This window comes from Coloeus monedula (assembly GCF_965178545.1).
Source record: "Coloeus monedula genome assembly, chromosome: 8".
In the NCBI taxonomy this organism is placed as follows: domain Eukaryota; kingdom Metazoa; phylum Chordata; class Aves; order Passeriformes; family Corvidae; genus Coloeus; species Coloeus monedula.
Genome location: NC_138788.1, coordinates 17,259,458 through 17,282,202, shown reverse-complemented (window position 1 = coordinate 17,282,202; position 22,745 = coordinate 17,259,458). Strand labels below are relative to the sequence as shown.

Sequence of the window (22,745 nt, the reverse complement as noted above, 5' to 3'; positions counted from 1 at the left end):
GTGATTGACAGGCGGCGCCCGCCAATGGGAGCGCCGGGCCGGTTGCCGGGCGGGCCGGGGCCGGTGTGGGCGGGTGACGGACAGCGCCCCGCGGCCCGTGAGCGCGCAGCGGCGTGCGCGGCGCGGACCAATGGCGGACGGCGGTGGGCGGGGCGGGGGGTAGGTAAGGTTTTAATGAGCCTCCATTGGGCTGTAATCAGTGTCATGTCGGATTCACGTTAAGTACAACAGGGCGAGACAAAATGGCGGCGTAGGTGCGCCAAGCCGCGCGCGGCGGCAGCGGGGCGGTCGCGGCGGCCGCGGGCAGAGCGGAGCGGGGCAGGCGGCCCGGCGCGGCCCGGCGGCGGGAGCGGCGGAAGAGCCGGCAGCAGGGGGAGCCGCTGCGGCGCCCGGAGGAGGCTCCTCCCCCCGCGGAGGTGAGTGGTACCGGGGGGGTCTCACCTGCCTCCCGCGGGGGACGCGCGGCCGCCGGACCCGCCCGCGGTGCGGGTGCGCGCACGGCCCCGTTCCCCTGGGCTGCCCTGCCCGCGGGTCGCCGCGCCCCGGGGCGCAGAGCCGGCGGGCTGGGGGTTCCTGCCTCGGGAATGGCAAATCCCGGAGCAGGGCGTGCAGGGCGCGGAGCCAGCCCCGGCTCGGCCCCTGTCAAATGCAACAATGCCTTGGCCCGAGGCTCTAGGCGTTGCACATCTCCGTGGCTGGGCTATACCGTAAAAACCTTAAGTAAGTTGGGGAGGGGAATAGTTCAGCCTGGCAGTGCCACGTTTTGGAAGTGATGCTCACATTGTGTGTTCTTTGCCCGGACCTCACCTCTCGCACTCTGTCACTGAGCATTGAGAGTAACCCTCTCCGACAAGAGCAGATGGATACCCACCTCTGTTGTTGAAAACCACTATCCCAAGAAGAAATATTTTCAGTGAAACACTTTTTCCAGGTGAACTCTTGACAGTGAATATTACCTTCCCATATTCCCTACTGTTCTCTAGTACTGTATTTTAAAGTGCTCAGAACTTCCGTGGGAGAAGGTGGGAAAGGTGAATTTGGGTGATTTTGCTGGTGTCATGTTGTGCTGATGCTGTTTCCGCTGGTGGCGCTTGCTGCTGTCATGTTGTGAAATGATTTTAAGCATATGATCTCAAAAATCCTGTGGGATATCTCAGAGCACGAGCACTTCCATCAGTTCGGTTCAGATGTGCCACTCTTCTCCATGCCCCCAAGTCTTTGGTGTCCTTTTGAAGTTACTGTAGTGTCTACACATCTGTCTTTTTAATGCATATATATGTGTCATTGCCCCTTCATGTTATTCTTGGAAACTGTGTGTTGTGTAAAGAATAATACAATAGCTGGCTTCATGACCTGAGTAATTTTAAGAGTGATATGCGTGATGGAAGTCCTTACCAGGATCTGCTTTCTCCCCGTCTCTTTGTAGGTCCCTATATATTTTGCAATAGCAAAACAACTATCTTGTCTGTTTTGCATCATTAATTGACATGGGGGTGGAATGCAGAGTTGATTAGCTGCAGAATTCTAAGTAATGGCTTGGAGCAAAGAAAAATGGCAAAAATGGAATGCAATGGCAGTCTTCTCTTCCTCCTCCTCCTCTGCTGCAATCCTTACCTGACCCTGATGCTGCAGCAGAGAGCTGGCCTGCTGCTGCTTCTCCTGAGTGTGTGCAGAGCAGGTAGGAGGGAGCAGAATGAGATTGTGCATCACAGGTCACCGGCAGGTTGCTGTCATGTCCCCCAGCTGTGTCCTCTTCTCCCCCTTTTCTTTTTGTTTTTGTTTTTTATAGCCGTGTTAACCTCAGTTTTTAAAAGTTTAACTGCATTTACATTTACGATAGCCAAAGCAAACTTTTCATTAATTTTTTAAAAAAACCCTTTAGATGGTATGTTGTGATATTTGTGTAGTAACTTTTAGCTTTGTTTCTGGAGAGAAGCTTAGCTTTTTTTGTTGCTGTTTTTTTGACTACACAGCTTGTTTTCACAATCTGGATCACCTGGAAGCAATTCCAGGTCCTAGTTCAGTCTAAAAACCACCTTATTAGAGGATTATAGGATTACTGATGGCACCTGAGATTGAACTGTTCAGTCACTGCCTTCTTTAATTATAATCAGCTGTGCAATAGGTGTGTGCCTTATAAAGGGCATATTTGCATGCATTCTAAATCCCAAGCTGAAATTTTGCAACTTCTTTGTGTTTATCTTATTATTTATGACCTAGGTAAAGGGACAAGCCTTGACTAGAGACGGTTTTTCATGTTTTAGAGGTAATGTGTTGTACTTCACCCTCTCATGCTTCTGTTCTGCAGCTCTTTAGAGGTAGACTTGCTAACAGACTTGGTCAGTAATATAGTGCAGTCAAACTTTCTCAAATGCTTTTATTTTCAAAATAAGATACCATAGAGTGAAGAAGCTGAAATATGACAAATTACATAGAAAGAACTTTGTGACTGTTGCTATAAAATGTGGAAGTTGTCCTGTGCATTTAACAGTATGGAAAATCTAATTTGTGATTGAATGAGTGGTGGTGAGGGCTTGATTAAAAGTTAGTTAATTACAAGGGGAGAAAGATTAATAAATAGACATGAGTGCCTGATACTAATTTATAGTCACTTCTTTAAAATGGTATTTCCTCAAAACCTGTTTGGGTAATCATCACACTTCTTATATTAAATGATGTGTGACCATCTTTTTGTACTTTTGGTAGAATTGCATTCTAAACTTAGTAACCCGAATGTAACTTTGTATTTCTGAGTGTCCTTTTATGTTGAGTCTTGAAAGCTTGTTTCTAAAACAATTTGTTTTGTCTTTATCTGGTCACTTTGCATGTAAATGTGTGTATTTCTGTATGGCCAATCTTGCATTGACCTGTCTTGATTTCTGAAAGATTTCCTTAATTTATAGCTCCAGGATCACTCACCCAAATTTTTTTGCTGGGAAAGATGTTTGTTAGTAGTAAGTTCTTTTGAATCTAACGTGTGGTAGACCTTGGCATACCAGTGATGGATGTCAGGGTGCTGCGCTTCAAGTTCATGTGCGCTCCAAGTGCCAGAGTAAGAGAGGCAAAACAATTAAAAACTTGGGTTGGATGCACTTTGCGTGGCTCTCTAAGGCAGAATGAACTTAGATGCTGTTGGAAGGTGTGTATGTAAGATGTCTTGATTTTTCCTCCTGACATATCCTGTCTTGTGTGTTGGAAACTCTGTTCCTGCTGATACACTCTACTGGTGTTGATTTAGTAGGTGCTAGCATACAGAAGGTTGTATTGCATGTAGGGAGTTTTAAGTAAATAAGTAAAAATGTAGTTCTGAATGTATATGGCTGTGAAATTCCTGTACCAAGCAGTAGACTTTATATGAAGATATAGGTTTATGCTAACCTTTTGCCACAGTCACTGGCCAATAAAAATTCCTGTAAACCCCATGTTATAGCATTTATACTGAAATGCTCATCAGTGTCCAGGAGCTTGGAACAGACCCTGTACTGTGTGTTCTGGAATTTAATGGCAGTGATGTGGTTGCTTGTATGAAATTTAATACAACAGTACTGCAGTAGATGTAAAACTGAGCCAGGTATGTCTGACTCAGCAAACGCAGTGTTCAGCATTTAATTAAGTCGTGACTATCTTAATGAAGACTTACACTGGAGCAGCCTAACTAAACTTTAAAAGTAGCTTTCTAGGAATCTGGGGCTTTATATGTAGCTACAGAGAATTTCCAAATGTATAGGAAGAGTGTATGAGATAGTCTAAATCTGAGTGAGCCTTCACTATATATAGAGTTCTGCTTTGTTGTGTTACTGTATTTTCAGTGTCAGATTTGTGAGAGAATTTATAGGGTTTATAACACCATGGAAACTCTTTTCTTCCCTATATTTGTCTGCATTTTGTAGCTACAGAGTTATTTTGGAATTATCTGAAAACAGTGAATATAAACAATTCTGTTAGGGAAAGAATGGCTTTTGCTAGCTGGAGTAAGTGAAAATGTCTGTTTACAGAACAAGTTATTGTTGGATTACAGATACTTGAAATACACAGAACTGTTATCAAATACAACTTCCATGAGTACAGTCTGTAAGCAAGAAACAGGATTCAATCCGTGTAGATCAATAGGGTTCAGTATGTGAGCCAGTTCAGCATTCAGGCCCTGCATTTGCATCAGGAATGTGTCTTTTTCAGTCTGGCAGTCACTTGAATTTTCATATTTATAAATCTGAAAATGTTTAAGCTTTGATCAAAATCAAGAAGGACCGATTCATAAAATGAATTGAATAATATTGACTATTTGGGTATAGAAAAATTTTATACTCACCAGTAACCAGCTGAACTTTTGTTACTAATCCTGTTGTGTAGGTATAATAATGTGTGAAACATGAGCTGGAATTTATATTTAAAGACATTTTTGAAGGACAGAGTAAGAAAAAGGTGTAGGACAGAAAGGATGTGGTGTTATATTCTTTGTCTTCATAGTTGCAGAGGAATCTTTTTAACAGATTGGAAATACTTTTGATTACTGTATCAGTTCAGGGTTTTTTCCTAGTGATAATTTGCTCAAGTTTTTGAACATGATTTAAATGCAGGATGACTAGAGTAAATGAAGAAAGATGAGGACCAGGACTTGTGTAATCATAGATGATTTTGTTATTTGTAGGCTGTTTGCCATAGCTTTATAAATGTAGTTGCATATTAACTAATATTAAATTTTTGCTGTGAAACTGGTGAATCTTCTACTTTACAAGATAACCCATATATTGAGAAAGAAAATTTTTCTCTTCTGTTTTTTATTTGTTTTCCTTTGATTCAAAGTAATTATACAGTTCTGTTAATGCCTTCAGAAGTTCTCACTCACACTTCATGGCAGAAAAAAAGAATACTTCAAAAATATTTATTCGTTATGCAACTCCTGTCTAAGTTTAATTTGTGAGACTGTTGTTTTATATTTTTCATATATTTTCCCAGAATGAATAAACTCCTCATCAACATGTTCTTTCAGGTTTCTTAAATGAGTTTTTGTAGACACTGAATTTTCTGTTTGAGTTATGTATTCCATAATAAGTAAACAAAATTTTTTGTTAAACTGTGAGTTAATAAAACATTTTTCATTGTGACCTCTTTTAATACATCTGTGTGCTGACAACCTATTTGTGTGAAAATGCCTCCTGTTACTTAGTTTTAATTTCTGTTCCGAAGGATTTGTATCAAAAATGCCCCTGTGCTGAAAGCCTTAAAATGAGAAGTGCATTTGTGATGTCTTTTGGTTTTGTAGGGTACCTAAATATTAATGAAGGGTGTAATACTTGTAACTTGATTCTGATACTTTTGGTTTTGATTTTCCTGAGTTGTGTAATCAACATGGCAGAACTCTTAGACACAGGATATTGTAAGAATTGGCAGTGGTTAATAATTTGACTTTCATTGGCTGGGGTTTGGTTTTCGGTTTGTTTGGGTTTTCTAGTGCATGTATAATCCATGCAGAAGTTATTTGTAGGCAGTTTGTTTTAGGGAGTGTTTTCAGATCCCTGACTGAATGGAAATTGTCCAATAGGTCAGTAGTAGGTTAAGTGTTGGGGTGATGGAATTTAGGAAAACTAAATCCCTTGACTGTTATGAGAAGCAGAAGGATTTTATGATGACTTGTTTGGTGTGGGGTGGGAACTGACAAATGTTTCATATAACATCACGAAGATTTTTCTACACTGTAGCATCTATAGTATGAATGCATGTCTGAATATGATTTTTCTTTTTAGTACTTTAGCATTAACTATATTCTCTCCCTGCCTCTTGTTTTTTCTTTTCAAAGGTTGCAACAAACTTTCTTTTAAGGACCTGCCGGTGTCATCACAGATGAATCCCTTCTATGTTTCGCTAACAGTAATGTAGTTGGAAAGTTTCAGTCAGCAGGTATTTCTCTGCCTTTTCTGACTCCTCAGGGTGGATATTTTTGACATGTGTCCAAGCAGTGTGTGGAATCCTTTCATTTGTGTTTGAGGTGTGAACAACCTCGGAAAGATCTGCTAAAAGGATAAGGAGGAACCTCTATGGGTAACTCTTGGCTGGAAACAATTACTGGTCAACCATGGTAAAACTTGCCAACCCTCTTTATACGGAGTGGATTCTGGAAGCTATACAAAAAGTTAAAAAGCAAAAGCAAAGGCCTTCTGAAGAGAGAATATGTCATGCTGTTTGTGCTTCCCATGGATTAGATAAGAAGACTGTTTCAGAACAGTTGGAACTTAGTGTTCAAGATGGTTCTATTCTTAAAGTTACTAACAAAGGTCTTGCATCCTACAAGGACCCAGATAATCCTGGACGGTTTTCATGTGTTAAACCTGGCACTATTCCCAAATCTGTTAAGGGATCTAGAGGAGCTTGTAATGAGCTTCGTAATGTGGATTGGAATAAACTCTTGAGAAGAGCAATTGAAGGGCTTCAAGAACCTAATGGCTCCTCCCTGAAAAACATAGAGAAATATTTGAGAAGTCAAAATGACCTAGCGAGTATTTTCAACAATCCTGCCTTTCAGCAGAGGTTGCGGCTAGGGGCCAAACGTGCTGTGAACAATGGGAGGTTACTGAAGGATGGTCCTCAGTATAGAGTGAATTATGGCAGTTTGGAAAGCAAAGCAGCTCCGAAATACTCCAGCACCTTCCCAGCTTCCCTTCCACCAGTCAGCCTATTACCCCATGAAAAAGATCAGGTAAGTCTGAAAAATGAGAGCTAATGTAGTAATGAAAAACTTTTCTTGATCTCCTTTGTTTATTAAACTAATACAAAAGTAATGATTCTTCTTGTGCTTTATTTACCCATTTAAATATATATGAGTGGGGATGTATATCCAAGATGCGTGCAGGACCAGTGCTGGTAAATGAATTTTACTTGGCTCCCTATGTCCTGCTGTTCTGCATTGGATAGTTTGCTTTGTGTATTTTCAGTAGATGAACAGAGCAGCAGGGAAGAGTACAGCTGTATGCACTGTTGTAGGTATGAGATTGTTCTGTCTTGCCTCACAGACTGGTGTAGCTGAAATCTGCAGTATGATTTGATTGTGGCCTTTTACCTTCATTTTCTGCCTGGATGTACTGATTTTCTTGTGGTTTGACCACCACCTGAAGTACCACTGGTGGGACTTAGTGATGTTTAAGACCATTAGAATTATTATTTTTTAATTATATTTGTATGTACATAGTTAGCTTTAAAATGACAATTAATAGAAACTGGAATTAATGTAAATATTCTAGGAACAGAAGTGAGGGTGTTGAGTGTCAATTTGAGCTAAACTGCAGGATCCTCCTCCTGTTTCACTTTTGTTGCACTCCCTACATGGGTTTATTTTTGCTATTACTTGAGTCTTGTTTTGAAGTTAATTGTTCACAGGGTTTCAGCCTTGAGGGAGAAAGAGTTATCAATTAGTTTTTTGTTTATGAAATGATAGTGTCAAAGACATGTCTGCAGGCATTCTTTGATCATTTCCCATTTCATATGGTGAAGTGTGTTTGGAATTTTCAGTGTACTTGGGGGAAAGAAAGTTACTTGTTGTAGTTGAATTGACTTACAGTTATTTGTAAGTTGATGGTTTGAGGTTGTTTTCTTTTTTTGTTTTTGTTTTCCTCTTCTGGCTGGTCAAGTTTGATGTCAGTTGTTTTAGACGTGCAATAGTTAAGAGAGTTTTGCTATTGTAGAGGTGCCACCAGTGTCTCCTAGAAGCTCAATGATGGTTTTCATTCATCTTTTTCCTTTGATTGCAAGATGATGGAGGATGCAGAATAGAAAATGCTTGTGTTAGAATTATTTAGTGAGGTCTTCAGGAACAGTTGTTTAGAGAACTGTCAGAGGTGAGTAGTTGTAGCTTTATTTTTGTGAGCTTCTCTAAAGGTATGTTAAATATGATTGCATTTATATATGGATATCTATTTCTGTCAAATTGGACCTCTTGGGTATTTGAGGGATGCATGGAGCTTCACATTCTATAATCAGAATGGAAATTCAGAAGTGCTGCATACTGTGCAATTACTGCTGTAGCCATACACTATAAACATTTAATTAGTTGTAGTGATAAAGCTGTCTAAGTACTTTGAGTTTCTACTGTAATTCTGATACTGTAATGACATGAAAAATTTGAGGGCTGGAGTACTGAGCAACCCAAGTAACGTGAATTCTGTAGAAACAAAAATCTCCCTTGTTAGGCTACCTACTGGGACTGGCACCCATTGCATGGAATGTTACTTGGGTCATGGTGCTAAAAAAGCCATTACTGCCATACTAAAATGCTGGTATAAGGATAAATCTGTCTTCTAGAAGTTAGCCAAACAAATCTGTTCTCTAGCAAGTGCTTTGGCAAGAAATAAGCTTTCATTTGGGTGCCTCAAAATTAGCAGTGTGACTTGGGTGTTTAAAAACTGGCATACGGTTTTTCCTGACAAAAATAGTTTTGATGTGAGGTTGGTGAATCAGTAGTTCCATGTTAGTGTAGTGTCCACTTAGCTGTGCTAGCTGTGATCAGGGTTACTGAGCAAATATAGAGACTTGTTTTAAATATGGGATTTTTACTGTTCTTCACTATGTGCGGCTTTAAATACTTCAGGGACAGTTCTGAAAGTAAGTGTACATAAATTGTCCCTGTTATTGGGATGTGACTGCATCTTCATTTGAAATTGATGTTAATTTGTGTATAAGAAGAATGACATTGCAAGAAAACTGTTAGGCTATTTTTATTGGAAACATTTAAGTGACAGTATGGGGCATGTCAAGATTATTTATTGAAATTAATACAATAAATTTATCCAACTGGCATCTCTTAGGAATGGCTGATGTTTGATGAGATTGGTGTATTTTAAAGTTTCTTTGGCTCTTTCTATAGCTAGCACAAGTAAGAAATGATTTTTGTTGGGGTGGCTAATTTTGTATGTTTGGTTTGGTTTTTTTTGTTTTCAAATACTAGAGGTGAACTTCTAGTATGTCTTTTGTTGACTTTTCTGGAGGAGAAGAACAAATGGAGGGATACACAGAAATCTGTTTTGATGTCTATGGAAGTTTGAGTAATTTTGATTATTTTTCTTTAATTAATGCATAATTAACATCTCATCAGGGTGAGACAGATTTGGTGCATTAGAAGTGCGTTAGGGCTCTCAGTCATTCTGAACATTCACACTCAAATGCAGACTCTGAACTTTTCTTCCTGAGGGAGTGAAAGGTGATCAGAAGAGATACAGTATGGCCTGTGTGTGTGATTGTGTTGTGCGTGGGTTGTTGTTAGTCTGTTTGGGGTTTTATTGGTTGTTTTGGTTTGGGATTTCTGGTTTTGTTTGCTTGCTTCAGTCACCCACCCAAAGCATCTGAGTATGTAATACACTGAGAAGATAAATACTGTGGAAATGCAGTGTCATTGAATTTAGTTTTGCAGACCTGGAGCCTTGAGTATGTGACAGGAGTGTTGAGTGGTTTGCATTCTATGAAATACTTGGAACAGGGAGCTGGAAGTGCTAAACATTTGTCTTAGTGGTGATGATATGGAGCTGCTTTTCTCGTCTGTATTAACTGGGTGATCCAATCCTACTAGATATAGTTGTGTGAAGGACAGCATCCAGCTAGAGGTGGAGCTGCCTTAAGAATGAAGGAAAACTGAAAACAGTGGTATCCTTCAGGATGAAGAGTTGCAGTGTCTTTTTCATGTCCTGAAAAAAAATCCAGAAAAAATCTTCCTCAAATAAAGAAACAAAAAAGCCAAAACACACACACAGAGGAAAGCAGAAAAATAATTTTGTTGTGCAGCAGTTTGATCTCGTGCACTTTGCTATGTTGCAGTGCATATTTAAACAGTTTAACTGGTCTTATGTGCACTTCCTTATGCTCAAGAGTATCTTGCATAGATACCCTCCCTTTTGCTTCACACCTTTTCTCACCAAGTATTTTCTGAAAAGGGCTGTATGAATATGTTAGCCAGAAAATGCAGTGTAAAAACTGGTTGCATAGTAGGGAAGGGTGTGAAGAGAGAGGAAAATTGAGTGATACTTAGCTTTTCAATACGTCTTTGAAGCATTAAAATGCTCTTCTGGAAATGCAGCAAAGTGGTATTTAAAACTTACGGTTAGTTTTAAGAAGAGTGTTTAATTTATCTTTAATGGTGTCAGTTTAGAATGGCAACATTGCTGATGTTTTCTCTGAGTGTTTTCCTTGTTTCTGGGACAAGCAGTAGGAAGGTTCTGCAGTTTGGGAGCTGCATGAAACCTAAGAAGTCTTGGGAGTTAGCCATTTCCTGGGCACAAATGCTATGTGACTATAAACTCAAAGAAACAGATATTTGTAGGCTATAGGCAGCTTTTTATTTGCTTATTTTTAGACATAATTTAAAAGGATAGATCCAGCTTTTAAAGGTGAAGAGGAAGTGGCCATTGTAACATTTTCAGAGGGCTGTGGGAAGGCAAAGTGTATCTCAATAGTTACATCTTTGCTGTGTTCAGAATAATTAGTACTTAAACGTCAAAGATGCAGTTCAAATGGAGATGGCTTGATGTTGGTTCTTCTCCATGCTCTCTTGAACAGCTCAGCAACTGTGATTTTCATCTGATTCTTGGCATGAAAAATTTTATTAATCCCTCTTTCACTTTCATTTTGTCTTTCTAAGCTTTCATGCAAAAGCAAACTTGTTTTATTAATTTTTCTTACCCTGCACTCCTATCTAATTTTGTTTTCACTGGCCTACGTACATTTAGCTTTTCAAAGTGTAACTTGGCATGGGTTGAATTTCAGTTTTCTGGTATGTAGCTTGTGCCAGTGCAGACACTGGGTGTTCCTCCTTCTGTCTTTCAGGCAAAGGGCCAATCTATAGCGAATTGCTTTTTTGGCATCCAGGCTCCTCCTTGCTCAGTTTCTCTTCCTGTGGGTAGGCAGCAAGACAGCGTTGGTTTAGATTTCTTGTTGCCTCAGTCCTCTAGACTTTCCACTGTGCAGAAACAGAAAAGGGAGGCAGAAAGGAATGCACAATGTATCTTGCAGATTTACACATGAGGGGTTATTTGTAATGCCAAACTTTGGGAGCTGGCTTTATGTGGTGTCTGTGCTTATGAGGGTGAGTTTGAGCACCAAAATACAGTGGTGGGGAAGTTTCTAGAGTGTCTGCAGTGATACAATTGAAGAGACTGTATACGGGGAAATGGAAAAGAAACCTTGTTTGAACTTTGAAAAAGGTTTGAACTTTGTCAGTCCATAAAATACTGTTGTCTTCAGATGCAACCTTTGTTTCTCTCCTCATAACATCTTCATGGTGATAAAATACTGAGGAATGTTGGCATTACTTGGCAAACACTAAGTCTCATGTTTGTGCTTCTCATTATTTCAATTCACAAGTTACCTTTATTTCTTGGAAGGGTGGCCTGCACCTTAACTGTGTGTATATCTAGTCCTGGAAGTTCTGGGATGATTGCTAGGTACTGCTGCTCTTGTGTTTTGGGGTGTTTTGGTTTGGGGTCTTGATTTTTTTTTTTTTTTTGGTGGGTTTTGTTGTTGTTGTTTGTTTTATTTTTGGGGGTTTTGTGTGTGGGTGGTGGTTTTTGGTTTTGTTTTGGTTTTTTCTGTCCCTGTAGCTTCTGAAATGATAAAAGTACCAACCCTGTGCATAAGCCAAGGGAATTCTTAGAAATAGGTCCTATTAACACCTGAGATACTGGAACTTACCAGAAATTGAAGTGGAAGTGTCTCATCATCCCATATTGTGAAGAAGCAACTCATACTGCTGTATAGATGGATATATGCGGCTTTGGGGGCGCTTTTTTTTTTTTTGTGGGGTTTTTTTTTTTTTTTTTTTTTTTGTGGGTTTTTTTTTTTTGTGTTTTACAATGTAGCACATTTGGACCAACCCAAGAAGCGTGCTTGTAAGAGTTTTCTTGAATTGTATGGTGGGAAGTAAGTGAAATACTGCTGTTTCCTGAGTTAGATTGGTCTGTTCCTTCCTAAGGCAGGGTAGAGGTTAGTTTTCAATTTCTGATGTGAATTAGTTTCTGCAAACAGGGTCATATTTGCAGTAGCCTATAGAACCATGAGGGAAGACCCTACTCATCTTTTTTTTCCCCCAAGCTGGATATTCTGAACATAGTTCTGCATGATGTGCCTGTGGTTCTTGTTTACTGCAAGGAGTGATTCCAAACCTTATACTGCAGGCTGTTTAATCCTAAGGCTTGCTAAAATTTGATTCTTTTGGTTGTTTCCCTTCAAAATTAATTGGTGTGGTGTTCTGTGGTGAGTCCTGTAGTGAAACTGACAGCAGTGAGTTAAAGAAATCCTGTGTAGTTCCAGCAATTCTGTTGGTGTTTATTCATCTATGCTGTTTTCTGTGAACTCCTCTGGCTTAACCGGGAGTGACATTTGACTCCTAAACTATGGTTAGAGGTTTTATTCTGCATTTTTCCTCCCAGATTAATTGACTAGTTCAACTAGTCAATGCATGGATATCTCCTTTGTCAAGATTCCTTCTAAAACATAGAAATACCAGAAGGCTGCCTTAGATATAAGGAGAACTACCTAGAGTATTTTCTCAGTGCTGTTTTCTTACCTGTTGAAAGTGTCTTTGCTTTTCCATGTTCAATAATAGTGATGGTCTTGACTCTTGGGTATTTTTTCTGTGTCAGTTGGAACAGGATAGCAATTCCATATTGTTTCTTGTTGTTGCAGGAACTTTATTGTAAAACATGTGATGAAAAACCCTGATTACTTGCAGTTGAAGTTGTCTGCTATATTTGACATGTTATTTTTTTTGTCAAGAAAGATCTCAGATATAGATTAACTGCTAATTAACCACAGTTTTCCAATTTGGTAGTTGGAAATGGCAAAAGACTCACTTTTGAAAGAATTTCAAGCTAGCATTAAGAAAAGATCAACAGGTATTAAAGGTTTTTAGAACTTTGAATCCATTTATGGATCTTGGCTCTCTATATTCAGGACTATGTTTGCCTGGATATAAGGACAGATCCATGATTTGAGGGCCTGTTTCAAGCCAGGACACTAGGACTTTATGGAACCAAGTGGATGGAGTGCTGTTGTGTACTGGAACAACAGTTTTAGGGCTCAAATGGTGGCTGTAGAATTTTGAACATGATGGCACGTCAGATCAGGCATCCCTTAGCTGACTGGTCTACTGCTGTCCTTTGTGGTTACCTGGTAAGGAACACATCAACTTCTAAACCAGTGTGATTTCCTTCAGTTGCAATATTACTTGTATTTATTGTTTTTCTCAATCTTCTTATATCCCTCATTGAGGAAAATAATTACTGGTGTCACATAGATTTTTCCGTGGATTTTTTTTTTTTCCCTCTCCAGGCTCATTGTGAAGAACCTGAAGTTTTGAATTTGCAGGCACAGCCAGCCTTCTTGAAATGAGTGGGTGTGACCTGTTACAGGGATGCCTGTGTAGGCAGCTCCAGGGCTGCTGCACTTAGTTCTGGGTTTGTATGGATTATTGTGACTTCAGGTTGTGCTGTAGAGAAGATGTTGCATAAGGAAAAATCCCATGTGGTGAGGGAAACTGCTGACTTGTAAATTGTCTACTCTTGTGCCTTGTCACTACAGTACTAGCTAGTGTGCACAGATTTCTGCTTTGTCAAGTTTTTGGGGTCTAGAGGGACAGAGTCCCATTTTTCTCCCCTCATGGTTGTGGTGGTACAGTCCAGAAGTTACCAATTAATGCAGTCCTAGGTGGCGCAGGCTTGAGGCTTCTGGTTTTAATTACAAGCAGAACTCTGGCACAGGAAAAAAGCTCTGTATGACCTCAGCAGAGGTGTCTGGTAGGCATGGTTGATGTTTCCTCATCTAGGAATAGAAGTAGAGCTAGCTTTAAGCTATGGTGAGTTTGCCACACGTTTTCCACATGCTCTCCAGGAGTTAATTTCATCACTGGTGGTATTTTGAAGTTGGCTTCAATTTCACATCTGTTTTTCCAAAATGGTGCAGATGAGTGACTGTAGTTTTAAGAAGTAATTTTTGTGTAATGTCCATGTATCCGTGGCAACACTAACTAGCAATGTTTGCATTTGGCTCAATAAAAGACAAATGTCAGTGGCACCCGTGTTTCAGACATAGAGTACAGGCAGTTCTTAACTAATGAATAAGTAGAATCATAGAATTATTTAGAGTGGAAAAGACCTCAAAGATCAGTGAGTCCAACTGTTAATGTAGCACTGCCATGTTCACCATTAAACCATGTTCCCAAGGGCAGCATCTGTATGTTTTGTGAACGCTTCCAGGGATAGTGATTCCAATACTTCCTAGGCAGCAGGAAGTATTTACACGTAACAGTTGAAAGGAGTACAGTCAAGATAAAATTGCCATAGATGTGTGGGACTGTTGTGTTAGAGCACCTCTTTCAGCACTACACATTGGGTGATTATAGTGAAGATGGAGGCTGCTATTTTTCAGACGGCAAGCTAATGAGAGGTAACTGGCACAAGCTGCATCAAGAGAAATTGAAGATAGATGAAGGACAAAATCCTTTAAAATGAGGATGGAGAGACATGGAACAGGGACTCGGAGTGGCTATGGAATGTCCATCCTCAGAGGTGATCAGAGCTGTAATAGGCAAGGTCCTGAGCAACCTAACTGGTAAAAATGTGAGTAATACCTAACTTGCAAGTAGCGTGGAATTCTTTAAAATGCTTAGCATTTAGTGGATAATGAGCAGTAGTTAGCAAAGACATTATACAAAAATACAGTTAAATGGGTGATGAAAAAGTTAGTGTTTGAGCCTGAAAAGATTCTTAAGACCAAAGAAAGTTCTGTTATGATCACTGAACTTAATAGTATCTAGTTAACAAGTTCTATGCTTATGAAGGCTGCTGTATCCCTCCCTTCTGTTCCAAATTTAAAGATACTCAGCTTTCATTTCCTACTTTAATTTTTTTCTTTTGACCTCTGAATGCTAGTATGCCTGCTGTAGGAGTCAGTTTAACAAGAATCTATTAATGGTAGAGGAAGAGGACAGTGCATTGACTCCTGCAAGTAAGTATTTGGTTATCAGTCAGTTTATAAATATAAACACAGAGGTTAATGTAATAAACAGTGGGGTTATACATAAACATGGAATTTTCTGGTCTGAATATTTTTGCTCTGCCTCGAACTGTCTAGTTCTCTTCCCTTTCCTCTTTATCCAGTTGTAAAAATTGAATGTTTTGACATTCAAAACCCCAGGACAGTCACAAAAAACTTGTTAATGCTGTTTTGCGAATATGAATCTGCTTTAATATTGAAAAGTTGTAGAGTAAACCCAGTGCATTTATTTTGATATGTTTGGTATGCATTCTGCTGATCTAGGAAAGCAGGCTTTTGGATGTTACAGATGTTTTCTGAAGGTCTGAAATTTATAGATAAATCAGTTGAGAAATTACTCAAACCGCATGCAGCGTGGGTTCTCAGGGTAGCAGCACATGCTGAGTGTCTGTAGGGATGATCTGCTCCTGTGCTTGTACATGTATGTTTTGGCTACAAAAGTACTGGAGCTTGTCCTCTCTGAGAAGCCAGTGACTTGCTCTGTGGCTTTCTGTTCAAAGAATTTCACTTGTTGGGTCACTTGACATGCTTGTCTGCCATACACTTATTGGTACTTGTGTTCAACAAGTTCTGGGCTTTGCCATTTGGAGTTTGTGATGATGGGCAGTTGTTTCTGCTTTATGGATTTGTGCACTGTGTTTAAAAACCAGTGACTAGCTGCTCTTCTTGCAGGCGTGTTTTCAGTCTTTCAGTGGAGAGTTGCAGGAGTCTTTTCTGATCTGAACACGAGATGGATGGTAGGAGTCTTTTATTTGGATTATTAAACCACTGGAGGAATCTTCCTCTGTGTTCCCAACTTCCTATACTGCTCTGAATTCAAGATGACACCTCAATTCTGCCTGTGATTTGAAATAAATAGATGTGGCTTCTGTTCATCTTAGGATTGACGGATTTTGGTTTATGTCTCCTGGAAAACACTAGTGATGGAAGAAAGCAAAACTGCGCATTATCTGCTAACATGAATCAGAATCTGAATGATTTATATTGTTTCTTTCTCAATATTGTCTTTGGATGTATTTTGAAGAGACCTCTGCATGACTTGTTTTCTAGAGAAGACTTTGTAATATAGCTGAGAACAAACTTTTTCCATTTCCTGATCTCCGTCTGGTGGTAAAATTTTAATTTGCTTGATATTTTGCTAATGCAGATGAGTTTTGCTAAAACAAGTGTATTTCTAATTTTATCAGAGGTTTTATATGGAATTTACTTGTAAAGATTAATGCCTTAAATTTTTTTATTTGCTCCCATGTAGCAGGGAAGAGAATCATAAAATAGTTTTAGTAGCTAAGTGGTATTAGCATTGAATCTCTTATTTTGCTTTTCCTGTCAAAAATATTTATTGTAGTGACTTGTCTTAGTTTTCAGTTTCTGACAGCAACCTTAATAGCAAATTCCTTTCCCCACAACACATGCATTTTTACTTCACTGTTACTGATATTGTGAGACCAGCAGCTTCAAATAAGGTTAGCTTTTGTCTTTTATGTGCACAGCTAGAATGGCTCCCATTGTTACTGCTTTCTTAGGGCATGACAGCTTGACTTTTTCTTATTTCAGGTATGTATTTAATAAATTTTACCAATTAGAGTAGACATCTGTTTGGAGATCAGCAGCAATCAAAATCACTTATGAAGAAATTGTTGGCTCGTGATGCATCTAAAATATTTCTGGAAGTTCAGCTTCTTTTAGCTGTTGCTAAGAGATGAATTTTCATTGACATGAGTGATGTGAGGACATGTCAGCATGCTACCAGTTGTTTTATAGGCAGTCAGCTCTGCCGCCTTGCAGATGGTTGGAAAACTCTTAGTAGAGGGTAAATGTGTGCTGATTATCTCATTGAATTAAGGTAACCTTTTGTTGTTCATTGAATTCTGCAGACCAGGCACTGAGCAGCTGCTCTACTGTTGAATTCTGGATTTAGTGAATACAAAGATTATGCTAAAGGATGTTTAGTCCCGTTCCAGGTACTGAGTGTTGGACTACTGTAAGAATTTCTTATTTAATACTACCTTTAAAGCATTGGTGTCTTACTAGGGTGAGAACTGTCTTCAACATTTTAACTACACTGAGTTTTTCAACTTTGTTGTCCCCACATGCTTATTCATCTTTTCAAATTTTGAAAACTCTGCCTTTAAGTTGTTAAAGTGGTGCCAAGGGGAGTAAGTCTTGTTTCTGCCTGATTAGACTTGCCTCAAATATAGTTTAAGCAATCTGATGATTATCAAGTTCCTAAATACATTTATTTTGGATTACACTTATGAGTGTGCACCTGATCTATGGGAGTATATCTAAAAGTCATAGTTCACTGTCACATTAAAGCGTCCATGTAAAATTGTTTCCCCATCCTTTAGAAAACAAATTAGTATGCAGAATTTTATTAAAGACTGTTTTCAAGATTTGAAGTATTTAGTTTTTAGAATTATTTTGGAAAGGGATTGGGGAAGGAATCGGAGCATTCCCCAGACGAAGCTTAGAGTTCTTGGATTGCAGAAAACATATCTGGATTTAGTGTTTACAGACTTTTTAAAAAAACAGTTACAGTCTTCAGATCAGTATAGCTTTGTCCAAGAAAATTCTGTTTTGTGAGGATCTGAAAGTGAGTTGTTCTGAGAATATTTCAGTTCCTTCAGAAATACAGTGGGTAAAATATGAATCAAACTATGACTTAAATATACTCCCATAGATCAGGTGCACACTAATAAGTGTAATCCAAAATAAGTGTATTTATGAACTTGATAACTGTGTTCTATCAGCTCTATATAAAGAGATATATTTGCATACCTTGCTATATAGGAGGGGGCAATAAACACTTCTTCATATATACCTTGTGTTTAAGGATTGGTGTCTAATGCATGTTGTAGGAAAATGTTTTTCAGGGCCAGTTTAGGTTCATCTTCCCTCCCCTATTTAAGTGTAACTTTGACTTCATTCCTGAAAGTTTGGGGGGTTTCATTTTTTTATCAAGTATATAATGTCTTAAAGGGTTCTTAATTTCCTTTCAACCCACATCATACACTGATTAGACTTCTACCAATAAACAGTTGACCATTTTCCATGCAGTTCCAGGAAGTGTTCGGCTGTTTGTGTTGAAACGATATTGTTCAAAACCTAGAAATTCTATCTTAATGCTAGGATTATAATGAAAAAGCTGATTAAGAATCAGTATTTGGGGTGTAGAATTTAGAAATTAATCTATGTTGAATGAATTTTGTTACATAAAGCTAATGGGATATGATATTCTCAAGCCCAGGAGCTGAAGTGTTTTTTCTGCTGTAGAAAAAGTCAAATGATTCCACAGTCAAATGATACATCTTTGAAATTATGTAAAAAGGAAGTAACTTCATATTTGTTTCATTACCCCCAATATATTTTTGCCCTAATAAGCAAATTGGTTTCCATTTCTGAAGACAGTGCTAACACACTTAGTGAAGTACATCCAGCCATAGATGTTTGAAATAGCTTCTGAGACTGAAGAAATTGCTCTGCTCTTGTACCTAGTGGAAATTTTTATGGTTTTTTTTCCCCCCTTGCCTTTTAGTTTACTGAAATGCTGACATCTAACTCTAGTACATTTCCAATAATTCCTCTCTACTTCTGTTTAGTATCAAACAGATTGCTTTTGTGACCTGGTTTGTGTTTTGAAAGTTAATGATATAAAAATCTGAGATATTGTCATAGAGAAGTAGCTTTAAAGAATGGTCTGCTTAACATCTGTAAGATTGCCTCAGTGTTAAAACTATTACATAATATTATATATGAAAATTAAGTCTTTAATCTCTCAGCAACTTTCCCTAGAATATATTGCATGACTAAGGTAAACTGATATTAATTCTTTCTTCAGGCAAAGCAGACCAAAATATAATAGCTCCTGCAGTGATATCTTTCACTTGTGAGGGGACTGTGGCCTCACTGGAGATAAGGATGAAGATAAGGCAGGTTGCATGATGACTTCAAAAGTACAGCTTCCAGTATCAGAGTTGAAAATGACAGCCTGGGTTACAGCACTGCTGTTTGTTGCTGCTGTTACAAGCTAGCCCAAAATGGCACAGGTAAGCCTGGTACATACTTGTAACAACTCGGAAAGTTACTCAGTTATGTGATCTAGCTTCACCTCTGATCTTTTGAAGTCCTGTGATAAAGGGTGCTTGCTTTTGGACAGCTTTTCAGTTAAATATTGCTAAGTGCTATAGTTGGAGAAAAGACCCTTGAGTTTGTAATGTTAAATTTAAACAGTTTTCTCGGAGGGAGTTTACTGGGTGGAGGTACCGCAGGGAATATTGCATATTATCATATATCACTCTTCATTGAAAATGAGCTGTTAGACTATAAAGCCAGTAAGGGAGTAATTAAATTCTTAATTAGGGCTGATATTAGCAGAGGTACAATGACAAGTGTTTTAATACAAACAAAACAGCAACAGGGAAGCATGACTTAGAACTGCCTTTCAAACTAAGACAGCAGCTCTTGCTTGTTAAGAGCTCTGTGAAGGTGCATTTGTTCTCCTATACTCTGTTGATATGCTGACTTTTATATGCAGGTAAAAATACCAGTTTTCCTAAGATTTTTTTAAAGTAGCGCTACAAGAAAGTAATGTTTTTATTTCATTTGCAGTTTTAACTCATTTATATTCACAAACCAGTAAATAATTAGTCTACAAATTTTTTTTTATTAGTAGATCTATTAAATTCCATCACAGCTCCATTTGATACAGCCTATGCCATCAGCACTTTTTCCTGCTGTGGTTTGTACCACAGAAGAGAGGTGGGTTATTTATGCTCTATGCTTGTTTTTTTGTTTCTTAGATGTGCTCTTTCAGGCTTGTCTAAGAGCAGCATAATCTAGAATGGATAACCCACTTAGTGAAAACAATAGCAAAACACAGAGGGGTTTCATATTGATTTAAAAAAATGGTTTTTTAAATATATTTTATGCCAATTTAGGAGAAGTACATTTAAGGTATTTTTTGTGAATGATGTTGGTTGTTTAGCCTTATCAGTGTACAGTTTGAGTGAAAAGATGTAGTCAATACTTCATTAGCAGCTTCAATAGAGGATATTAACAAGCGTCCTGTTATGAAAGTAAGAGGCAGTAATGTATAATCTATAGAAAACCTGTTCACATGACATACAATTCAGCTACATTCTCGGGGTTGTTTTGCCCAAATTACCAGTTTATATTCAGACTCTGTACTTTTGAGGTGATACCAGTATCAGTAAAACCACTGTGGCGTTTTTTTGTTTGTTTTGTTTTGCTTTGAATGCTTCTTGAAAGTGTTAATTAGGAAGTCACTAATACAAACATCTCAAGTGATGGAAGAGGCCCAAATATTGTGTCAAAATTGACAGATTTAATTCTTTTTAATTTGTGACTATTTCAGAAACTTGAAGCTGAGCAGTGGTTCATTGTACAGCTGTTTCTGAACTTTTCCCATGAGGGAACCTTAACTGATAAGATCTTAACATAGGTTTTGTGGTTTGGCTGCTCATAATTAGGGGAAGGAAAAAGCCAACTATGGTTTGAGTTTGCCGTTGTGGTATAGGACAGAGTATAGTTCATGCTGTTTCCTGTCATGTAATCTCTATTAGGTTCTTTTGCAGAGTTTAATATTTTAATATTTGGGGCCTACAGTAATTTGGGAAAATGAGAAACATACATGGGAAGTGTTAGACTGTTCATCTGCTGAAGGACGAAAAAAATGCTTTCTTTTTCATCTGTTTCACTGGCCCTACCTTTTCCCACCTGCTTACCCTTCCACCATCAGTTCACATCTTAAAAAACCCAGCTGGCTTGAGACCCTGACCATGTGTGTCTATTTCTTGACTGATGTAAAACTGAGTAGAAAACGCAGGCTTAATGTGCTGTGTAAGTTTCCAAAGTCTTAAATCAGGATGCATCAGTCTCTTCCTATGGTATTTTGTGCTTCAGGATCTGCAGTGCTAGTGTAGTAGCACAGGTGAAGCTTGAGAATAGGTCTATCTAGTGTGTTAGCTCAAGAGCTCAAGCTTTTATAGCTGGATTAAAATAATCTTTCTTTGATCGTGACTTGTAACATCGGATTAAATTCTGACTAAATTAAATAGATAATCCATTAGAGTAGAATCGAAAGACCAAGTGAATGCAGTGAAGACAGTTTTTTAGGGCTTAATTTGATGTTTAATTATTCTGACTTTGGAGAATCTGTCTTGAGAGGTATCATGCAGATGCTCTGTTTGAAGATGGAAAGGTTCTTACCTAGATTACAGGAAAGAGCTGTTCTGCAAACAAATCATGATGGAATTTTGTTAATAGCACATTATTTGGAATTGAGTAGCCTTATTTGTGCTGCAGAAGCACTTCTGTAGTACTGTTGTTTTCTTTTCTTTACTGCCTGAAATGTACCTGATTTAAGATGATCCTGACTCTCCTCCGTGATATAACAAGTTGAAAAGTAACCTTTCTGTATAGAGGACCATACTGTTATCCTTAGCTTTATCAGCATGTGGACTTAGCTAATGTATGTTCATAACTACCTTGGAATTCATTTTGTAGTCACTGATTACAGGACTCTGAAGACTAGCTTCACTAGCTGCCTGATCTGTGTCTAAAGAATACATTTTTCTCGAGGTTGTTTCGTTTGAATTTTTGTCTTGAACACAAATATTCAAATGTTTTTAATGGAGTGCTACAGACTTCCTATTTTTTGCCTAACATTCTACCACAAAGGTCAGTTTCTTCCTCATCAGTTAGACCTTATTGAAATTGTAATTCCTTATGATTAAAGTATTGTTCTTTTGCTGTAAGACTTTGCTGCAGGTTGATGCACGTATGTCATAATTGCTACAGTGATAAATGATATAATAGTTCAAATAGATAAAATTTTGGGCTGGAAGGAGAAGATTATGTGCTGTGCAGCTCAGTTGTATTGCTATGCTGTCGCATCTTGCAGCCATCCTGTAGGAAGGGGTGAGGTGTTTGCCTTGATCTTGTTTTCCTGAATTTGGTCAGTATGGATTTTCATGTGCAAGCTCAATAGTGACCTAAATTATTTGCGTTCTTTTGTGGGTTGAAAACCTGAAGTATCTTTAATGGTGTAAAACAGGAATGTCAAATCAGAACTTAAATACAGGTTTGGAAGTGGAATCTTCCCTACTCTCTTTTTCCATTTCCCCATGGATTGTATGGCTTCATTGGAAAGATGCTTCAGACAGTTCAACCACACCAGCAGATGCCCAAGACGGCTTTTCAACTGTCATCAGTACTGGTGGGAACCTACCTGTGAGAGCTTTTGGAGACGTTTGGCTAGTGTGTTATCCTTGATAAAATACATTCCCTCTGGAGGAAAATCTCCTGAGTGCTAGCAGATTTTTCTGTCCTGGCTGTCAGGGTTTACAAGTGACACATGTTAAAGTGCAACAATAAAAGGCAGAATCTGTTGCCTCCTAACAGAAAGCTGCTTTGTTGCTTTTTCTTGTGTTTTGGGGTTGGGTTTTTTGTTGTTCCTAGTAATATGAAGAAAAATCCTTGAAATTGTCTGAAATTCCAAGCCATTGTGAACATACCTGATGTGCAAATGGTATTAACAAAACCCTAAATCTGCAATAAAAAGCTGTATAATGCAGTTAACAGGTATTGTCCATTAAATTCCAAGGAAGGTGTGGAAAAAAAAAATAAAAGGAGTTTTATTTATTTTTGTGGTATAGAATAAAGGATAGAAGTGAGGGGGGCAAAAAAATACTATCTTC

The 22,745-nt window shown here is 38.5% G+C and overlaps 1 protein-coding gene across 3 annotated transcripts in view; it reads left to right on the top strand.

Annotated features, from left to right (window-relative positions):
- KAT6B (lysine acetyltransferase 6B) overlaps positions 1-22,745 on the top strand; it is a 110,006-nt gene that overhangs the window by 1,152 nt on the left and 86,109 nt on the right. For 2 of the 3 annotated variants that reach the window (XM_082285999.1, XM_082285997.1), the window contains exons 1-2: positions 264-416; positions 5,798-6,694. In XM_082285999.1, the coding sequence (XP_082142125.1) occupies positions 6,074-6,694 (621 nt within the window). In that variant the 5' untranslated portion in view covers positions 264-416; positions 5,798-6,073. Of the gene's footprint in view, positions 1-263; positions 417-5,797; positions 6,695-22,745 lie in introns of those variants that run through there. The other variant, XM_082285998.1, reaches the window with a different exon arrangement.